Source organism: Lupinus angustifolius, chromosome LG09, assembly GCF_001865875.1.
Source record: "Lupinus angustifolius cultivar Tanjil chromosome LG09, LupAngTanjil_v1.0, whole genome shotgun sequence".
NCBI classification, from domain to species: domain Eukaryota; kingdom Viridiplantae; phylum Streptophyta; class Magnoliopsida; order Fabales; family Fabaceae; genus Lupinus; species Lupinus angustifolius.
The window spans coordinates 13,586,529-13,596,518 of NC_032017.1; the positions used below are offsets into that span (position 1 = coordinate 13,586,529).

The following is a 9,990-nucleotide window of genomic DNA, read 5'->3' on the forward strand; positions in this document are numbered from 1 at the left end:
TTTTTTAATCTAGCTAGGAACAAGCTTGCTCGGGTGGGAGATTATGGCTATTGGAAGGATGATGTGTGGTCTTGGAAAATTTCTTGGAGAATGTATTTGTTTGGTAGAGAGGAATCCACTGCTAGCAACTTGTATGTTTTGATTCAAAATCATTCATGCAAAAGGGAGATGTTAGATAGATGGAGGTGGGGGCTAGATGTCTCACGAGATTATGTGGTTAAATCTACTTACTTGGCTCAGTTGAATCAACAATAATCTCTTTTAGGTCAAGTTTTAAAATTTTGTTGGATAACTTTGCACCCTCAAATATATGTTGCTTTGTTTGAAAATTCCTTAGAATAAGGCTTCCAACAAAGGATGAATTATTTAAGAGGAATATTATAGTGAGAGTAGATGATTTGATGTGCACATTCTACAAAAATCACGTCGAATCATTTTATCACTTATTCATATCTTACGAGTTTGTTTCAAGTGTTTGGAAAAGTTTTTACTCCTGATTACAAACTCGAATTATCATCCCTTTAACAACTCTTGAGTTCTTCAATCTTCATGGTTCTCTTGGAAGAGGGAGAGACCCAAAAGTTTGGAGATGTTGAGATTTGTGGTGGTTTAGTGAGTTCGGGTTATGAGAAATGAAGCAATTTTCTTGAAGAATTAGCTTAGTTATATTCACCTTTTTTATTTAATCCAAACTAAATTTTGGATTTGGTTCACCTCTTTTATAAATAAAAATTCTTTAATTTTTATAAATTGATGTATGGTTCTAAAACTTTGGATTTCTTTAGCTACAAGATTACCAATTGATCTTTCTTTATATTGGTTGGGCACAATTGAATGTATGCTTTCTTTATAAAACCTTTTCCCTTTACCTATCCTGCTGAATTTCTGATTATCTTACAATTCAGTTTTAACTTCATTCTATAAATTTTAAGATTTAAACATAAGATCTAGCCCTGGTCGGATAAGTAGAAAGACAGAAATTTAGATAAAGGAACATTAACGTTTAAATAAAGCATTTATTTTTCAGGTAAACTGGTAATTATTTTTCAAAATATTCAACCTATGCAGTATCCACATATCTGGAAGTGCATGAAATCCAAATTTCCCAATAGGAATAAGTGCTTGTGCAAAATCATAGGAAGCTCTTACGAGCCTACTCTATTCAATTGCTCCTTGGATGTGCTTTCAAAGATTTTGTCAGCACTTGCTACTTCAAAGCCATCCCTTCTATGAAACTCCTTAACCTGTGCCATTAGTTAAAACAAGAATTAGCAATCCTTCAGAAAATGTCTCCAAATAATATTAGCAAATCATTCAAATTTTACCAACAAGGCGTAAGTCTAGTAGTTTAAGGCCCGTTAGATTCTCAAAAAGATCAAAAAGTCAAGAGTTCTATTTCTAGGGAGCTACCCGAAAAATGTTAGGTATCATTCAAATGTTATATATAGTCCATAATTCCACTCATAATCATCAAAGATAAGGATTATAATAAGGGTCTTGTTAACGAATGTAGTAAGGAAGCTTGTTAAGGGAAACATAAAAGAAAATTTTGGATTGAAAAGCTCAGTCAAAACTATATTTTTTACCACCTTAGCAGGTGCGTTGGGCATTGGTTAACATTCCCCTTATGATAAATAGTTAAAGCATGATATTCAAAACAGAAGGATTCTGCTTACCTCAGTGTCAGGTAAATTTTTAAACTGCGGCAGCACGAGTCGCTCAGCGAATTCAATGTAAGAGCACGGAACCGATTCAGTTGGACCATCAGCAAATTGGAAAGAAACTGAATCTGCTACTGTTGAGCTTTGCTGGAGAAGACCATCAGGGCTAACTGGAAATGGAGGAAATATTCAAGTCATTCACATAATATGATCCTTAATACTAACTTGCAATGAACATATTCAAGATTATTCTATGTTTATGTTCTATGTTTAGTCCAGGTTATCATGGAAGTATTCAGCTCATAAGGTTGGAAGTTGAGGAATGCAGATCAGCTGTCCCCAAAACCTGTCTCGTCCAATAAAATTTTGACATCTAATGAGAAATTAACGCACCACTTTAACTCTGTTTCCTACCACTCAATTTTTTGTAACAGGTTACAAGTGTCAATTTTATTGAATGAGACAGGGTTGGGTCAAGCTTTTGGGACAGCTGATCTATATTCGAGAGTTGAGACCATGTTGCATATACTTGATGATATGCCTTTTTCCAATTCTAAATGCGAAAGCAACTATCCTGAAAACCTTATACTTGCAGAATAACAAACAAGGGTGTATGCTAACCTTTCAAAACTCCTCCTTCAGAATTCAATCTGAATCCATTCTCCTCAATGAACTGATTTAGTTTTGTAATATCTCTCAGATGAGTTTTCAGCCGATGAGTAGAAATAGTAACATGGTTCAGCGCATGCCCGTTGACTAGGGTCCAGGCAGCATACTCACTTTCACTATGAATCAAATATCAACATACCTTAAGTAAGCCAAATGCTAGAAGAGAGTAAAGACTTTCATCAAATAAATATTTCTCGGGATACAGATATTAACACCTTGCCAGTTGTTGAAATTCAGAATATAAGGGCTTTTCCCATGTTAAAAGTCCCAGGGAACTTGCAAGAGCTGCATACTTGTTTCCCTTACCAGATGATCCAGTGTATTTCTTAATTATGTCCTGCACAAAAATTCCAAAATTCTTTTAGTACAATTGGTATTTCGGAACCATTGGTGCCATGCAACCAATATCACTTTAGATAGTGAAATTTCAAATATAAGATAATAAATAGAGCAGTACCTTATGCAAAATCCTAAGAAATAAAAAAACACCCTGTTTCACTAATCATACCATCAAACACATCAAGAGCTGAAAACCTAGATAGCGGATCAATTTGGCGCACATGACAAAAACAAGAAAAGCAGCTATCGTGACGAAAAGAAGTTCAATAATCACATAATCACTTCCCTAACTTTTGAAGATCACTGCAACTAAGAGGGAGGGAATCCAGCCTCCATCATAATCATGTACTTTTTAAAGCATAGATTCAGATTGACAGCAATATAATTTTTTTCGGAAGAACACACCTGAGTTTTTGGACTCATCTGATCTACCAACAGCTCTGATATAAATATTCTTGGAAGAGGCCCATTAATGCCACTCCCAGTGCCAGCAAGTGAATCATCAGGAGGAGAAAACCACAATGCTCTCAATTTTTTTCCGGGAAACCTCAACTCGTCCTGTTGTGTGTAGCCATAATCCAGAAAATAACTAGCCATGGAGTCAATTCCATAACCATTCACCTGAAATTAAGTGCACAATACACAATAAATGAGTTCATCAAGTACATTTGAGTCAAAGAAAAAAACTGTATGTGTGGAAGTAAAGTACCCCAAATGTCCTGAATGCAAGATGATCATAGCATAGTGAATTGTTCTCAGCAGAGTGAACAAGGTCCAATATGGCTTTTGCTGTTGGATTTCTATTCAAGTACACAGATTGCATACTTTCCAATACACCTCTGAAAAAATCTTCACCACCCTACATACATACAAATCATGTTTAGATTAGGACAATTCAGAAACATAAGGTATAATAAACATCAAGAATTTCAGATTTATTATCACTATTAGCATCACAGAACCCTGTTGATGACAAAATCACGTTTTTAAATTGCTATTCTGTGGACATTTGCAAAAAATACACAACAATATTTAAAACCTTGACCCAATCAAGAATCAAAGTCATATTTTAAGTCATACCCCAAATAATAATTAAAAAGACATCCTAATACACGAGAGTCCTATCTATTGGGGTAAGCCGAATTTCCAGAATTTGAACTTGTGACTTTCGAGTCACAGAGCAAAACATGATATCATTGCACCGAGACTCATCATCCTCCCAAATGATAATCTAATGTAAAAATAATAAAATAATAAACCAAGTACTTTGGTATATTTTATATGATTAAACACTCCAAACATGGCATAGTTTTGAGTTCAGTTCAGTATATATGATCAAACGAAATTTACATCAAATAAGAATCCATATTATGAAATAAAAATATAAAAAATAAAGATCTGAAATCAAATGAAACCTGAATAGATGATTTGTGTGATCCATGTTCTGATTGTGAAATACATGACACAGAAATATTTTTGTGTTGATTGGTTAGGGCTAAGTTTATAGGAGAATTTTGTTCCTTCATGGGGATAATATTCAAGAATTTGGATTTGGAAGAAAAGGGAGAGATTCTTCTTAGAGAGAACAAAGGTGACAAAGTGGAGGACTTGGTAGTTGTGAACATTTTGTAGAGATATTCAGTGGCTACTGGAATTGCTTGTCAACCTTATATATGAATGTTTGGACTTTCTTATCTTTTCTCCTATTCCAAAATAATGAAAACTTGTCATTTTAATTAAAATTTTAAATATTTTTTATTATTAATCAGAAGAGATAAGATATGTGACAACATATGTATTCAACATTCACATCATGTTATAAAAATCTTCCAACTAAACCCTTCAACCTTATATAGGAATATTGGTAACTCTTTTCATGATTTTTTATTAAATACTAATAAAAACATGACATATTATTATTACTATTTTTTTATTAGTATTAGTGGTGATAGGTTGCGTGTGTATACAAACCCAAATTCATTATTTTATGAAGTTAATTATTCAAATTATATATTTTTTATTTTGAAAAATTAAAATGTTTTTTGTATTGAGTATACTTTATATTGTATTTTTTATTGTGATAATTTATATTATAATTTTTTGTTTTATTATAATAATCGAGATGTGATTAATATATTGATGATGATTACATATGATTATATATTTTTTATACAAATTAAAAAATGTAGGGACAAAATAGAAAAATGAAATTATCCATAATAGTTATATCATATTTTTTTTTGCATAGTATAGATTGATAAGATAATAAAAATGTGGAAAAACATATCTATATTCTACAACATTCTAAGTATGTGATAAAATATATAAAAATATAAATTCACGATATTGTGTGGGGTCGTGATTTTTGTAGTTGTCAAAGATCCTAGGAATGTGGTTACTTGAGGTAACTTCCTACTTGCATGGTTGGTCCTTGTCCAACCTTGACACGTCACATCTAATGTTGTCTTTATCTACTTTTAGTGAGATTCAATTACAGAAAACAATACATTTCTTTTAATCAAAATGTTGTAAAATAAATTTATCTTGGAATACAACTATATGGACATATGCTTGAGAAGGAAAATGTTGGATGCATATAGGACCACTCTTCCCACTAATCATCCCATCTGAAAGCTTTTAAAAATTATATTAGATGACACATGTTTCTTTATACTTATCTCAAGTCTCAACCACTTCCAATTTCAATGTCCCTTCCTTTTTACAAAAAAGTCTATAACTAATATTTTTTGTGGACTTAAATTACTAGTTCTCTATATATTTATACAATTTATTTTGAATCTACTGTTTTATTATAAATTGAAGGGTTGATATAATTATAAAAACATAAAAAAAAATGTCTGCAATTAACTAACTAACTGCGTAAAAGTTTTATAAATAATCAGTCTCTTATTACTATTCATTTTTAATTATCATCGACTCTTGAAAAAGTAACAAACATGAATGATAAATAATATAATATGTATAAATATTTATACTAGCGGTGTATATATATTATATTCTTACAAAAATATGTGATTTCAAATTTTAACACGTGAGTTAGAAAGAATGTATTTTATCCTCACAAAATTAGAAAATCTAGTCTACCACTCAACATGTAGCCCAGCCCATGGAAAACTCTTTCCACACTTTTTCCCTTCTCACTTCCATTTTCTTCTCAAATGTCACTTTCTACATCTCTTCACTTTTTAATCGTAAAATAAAACTCATTTTCCTTTTTTCAGCATGTCGTCATTCTTTTACTCATCAATCAATTAATTTCAGGTATGATTTTCTCATTTTTTGGTTCAATTAAACACAATTATGATTTCTCTATCAAGCTCAAGTCATGCCTATTTTATTTTTATCTTTGATCTTCTTCTTAATCTTAAGTGTTATATTTGATATTTTTATTTGTTTTTATGATGTTACTTTTATGCGTTATACAATCATTATAAAATAAAATCACTGTAATTCAAAATGGAATTATTTACACAACTATGACTAAAATGTGGCAATTTTGACTTTGATAACCATGTAGGATTAATTATACTATATGATTCAATCTTTTTCAAACAAAACAAATTTTTGTCAACTATGAAGTAATCATTTCATTTAATAATCATAACTAGTAAATATATTTTATTTTGCTAGAAGTTATAATAATGTAAACTCAATAAATACAATTATTTGCATTTGAATTTGATATCCATTTTGAATTCTCAATTGTGTGCATTCAATTCTTTTATTTAGAATCAAATAATAATGATTTCTATTTTGAAATTAATCTTATTTTAAAATAAAATAACAATTATATACAGATAATTAAATAATTGATAATTTTTTAAGGGAAAGAATTATACTCAATCATATAAATTGGTAATGTCAGATAAAAAAGGGAAATAAATAATTTATAACATTTTTAAGGAAAAGAATTGCTATCAATAATGTAATTGAAAATGTATGTGTAATTAATATATTTTTATTTATTTATTTTTCTTCCTATGTTTTTAATGTTATTACCTATTTTGACATAATTCTATTATCAATATCTATTTGTTTATTATTTCTCTTTTGTATTAATTGGTGTTTTTGATGGAGTAATAATAGTATAAGACAAAATGATCCAGGTGATGCTTTTAAAACGAATTGGAGAGAATATGATAACACAAAAAAAGTTAATAGAATAAAAAGAGAATAAAATAATTGATAACATTTTTAAGGAAAAAATGTAGTCAACTGTGTAAATTGATAGTGTTACAATAAAAAGGAAAACAAATTATTGCTAATATTTTAAGGGCAATAATTGCACTCAATAATGTAAATTGATATTTTTAAAATGATTTATTGTATACATTTAGCACTTAAATTTCAACTGTGTAATTAATACATATTTCATTTAGTGTTTAAAAGTGTTTTCTAGGGTTTAATTAATACATATTTCATTTAGTGTTTAAAAGTGTTTTCTAACGGCTCTAGCAAAAGATATCTCAACCATAAAATTCATATTTCTATATAAAGAAATGTCCCAACCGAAAAACATTAAACAATTTTTTTCTTCAAATTATCACTTTACCTCTCTATTTCATCTTCAATGCAAAGGTAACGTTTTTGTATTTTTTTTAATCTTACTCTAAGAATTATTGAATATTGGCTAGAAGAAAAAGATGATGAAAAGACTTTCTTGAGTCAAACAAAATAATAAGTGGCTAAAGATCATCTTGAAGAAAAGGGAAAATTTCTAGCCAAGTAAAAAGAAGTGGCTATGGTGAAACCAACATTAATGTTCTTCTCCTTTGACCACATAATTTTCAAGAGCTTTGACTATAAATAAGAGTGTTTCATGCCATTGTAAGACACACCAAATACTTAGTTTAGTGCATATTCCCTCTTCTTGTTCTCTTGTTCTAATTATGTGAGAAATACTCGAGTGAGAGTGAAATTAGGTGTACTTGGATTTTGGGAAGTGAGTGAAACACTTGTACTTCTCTTTTATCATAGTGGAATAATCTTTATTGCTCTTCAGGTGTGGACGTAGGCAAATTGCCGAACCACATTAAATTATCGGTGTCATTTTCTCTATTATATTTTCTCCATGAGTCTCCCTCCCTCTCCAACAAACTGTTATCATAGCTCATAGAGCTCTTGCATGCTAAGTCGCACGATCTAAAAGAAAATTCTTAGTATGCTTTGTGTTCGCAATATTGTCTGATCTTACACACTAGAAAAGAATTTTTCTTGTTATTGGAAAATTATAATAATGTGAAAGTGCATGTCTAGGAAAGTTCTGTCTTAAGAAAGACCTGGTATTTAAGTGTGTCTGTTAAGACCCACCTCTCTTTCCTGGGAACTTTCCTGGTGTATGTTTACGGACAACGATATTGTTCCGGTATACGATTATCATGACGAGTGTTAAATTTGATTTGGAGAAATTTAATGGAGAAAATGATTTCAACTTCTGGCGATTGAAGATGAAAGCTCTACTAGTTCATCAAGGCTTGGGTAAAGCCTTGAAAGGTAGAAACAAGTTACCATAGAGTCTGATCCAGGATGAGAAGGATGAAAACTTGGAAAAAACACATAGTGCAATTTTGTTGTGCTTGGGAAATGAAAGTGTCAAATGAAACTATAGTTGTTTCATTGTGGTTGAAGCTGGAAAGCCTGTACATGACGAAGTCACTCACCAACAGGTTGTATTTAAAGAAAAGAAAATATGCTCTTCAAATGCAGGAAGGAAAGCCCATAAAAGATCGTCTGAATGAATTTAAGAAAATTATTCTTGATCTAAAGAATATTGATGTTAAAATAGAAGATGAAGGCCAAACAGTTCTGCTACTATGTTCCCTTCCAAGTTCTTACGAGCACTTCATCGACATCATGATGTATGGTCGAGAAGATCTGACCTTGGACGAAGTAAAGGCGGTGTTGCATTCAAAAGAACTGAAGAAAAGAGTATCTGATTTGCGATCTGAAGGCTCGAGTGAAAGTCTCTTTGCTAAAGGAAGAACAGAAAGGCGAAATCAATTTGGTGAAAGAGTGAAATCTAGGTCAAAGTCTAAAGCAAAACCTAGAAAGTATAAATGTTTTCACTGTCACAATGAAGGGCATATAAGAAAGAATTGTCTAGAGCCTAAAGGCAAGGAAAAGATTTATAAATATGGAGATGCAGCTGTAGCAAATGGCTATGATAGTCTAGTCTCAGAGCACGACTTAAAATATATATGGATACTTGATTTTGGATGCTCATATCACATGTGTCCCATTAAGGATTGGATTTCAACTTACCAACCCTTAGATGGGGGCAAGGTCCTTTTGGGAAATAATGCTCCATGCAAGGTAATTAGCATTGGCACAATTAGAATCAAGATGTTCAACAGAATCGTAAGGACGTTGGCAAATGTAAGGCATGTTTTAGAATTGAAGAAAAATCCGATTTCATTGGGAACACTAGATTCAAAAGGTTATAGCTACAAAGGTGAAGGTGGAACTATAAGAATATCTAAAGATGCTATGGTTGTAATGAAAGAAAAGAAAGAGAATAGTCTCTATATGTTACAAGGAAACACAATCACCGATGTTGCTTCTGCTTCCTCAACATCTAATTTTGATGTCACCAAACTATTGCATCTAAGAATGGGTCATGTCAATGAAAGAGGTCTAACCGAGTTGGCCAAACAAAGATTAGATGCGGTAAACAAGTCAGGAAGGTAGACTTTTGTGAACACTGTGTTTTCGGAAAGCAATGTCGGATAAAATTCAATGCTGCAGTTCATCGAACAAGAGACACGTTGGATTATGTACATTCTGACTTGTGAGGTCCTTCCCAAGTACCTTCTCATGGTTGTAGCAGATACATATTAATATTCATTGATGACTATTCAAGGAAGATGTGGATCTTCATTTTGAAACACAAAAGTGAAGCATTTGTCAAGTTCAAACAGTGGAAAACCTTGATCGAAAAGCAAACCAAGAGAAAGATTAAGAGACAGATCTGACAATGGTCTAGAGTTCTGCAGCAGTTCAGAAATTTTTGCAAGATCATAGTATTGTCAGATATTATACCGTGAGGCACACTCCACAACAAAATGGACTTGCAGAACGAATGAACAAAACCTTACTTGAAAGGAGATGTATGTTGTCAAATGCTAGATTGCCAAAAGAGTTTGGGGCGGAAGCTGTTAGTACAACTTGTTACTTGATCAAGAGATGTCCATCAACGACCATTGGTTTCAAAACTCCAGAAGAGATGTGGTCGGGTATTCCGGAAAATTATGAAAATTTGAGGATATGTGGGTGTCCTGCATATGCTCATAATAAAGAAGAA

The 9,990-nt window shown here is 31.7% G+C and overlaps 1 protein-coding gene across 1 annotated transcript; it reads right to left on the bottom strand.

Annotated features, from left to right (window-relative positions):
* On the bottom strand, positions 1,003 to 4,341 carry LOC109357422. Its single transcript, XM_019601380.1, has 7 exons — positions 4,085 to 4,341; positions 3,379 to 3,528; positions 3,075 to 3,290; positions 2,546 to 2,667; positions 2,283 to 2,446; positions 1,677 to 1,831; positions 1,003 to 1,244 (listed from the first exon to the last, which is right to left on the bottom strand). The coding sequence occupies exons 1-7, from the start codon at positions 4,292 to 4,294 to the stop codon at positions 1,146 to 1,148; spliced, it is 1,116 nt and encodes a 371-aa protein (XP_019456925.1). The 5' UTR covers positions 4,295 to 4,341; the 3' UTR covers positions 1,003 to 1,145.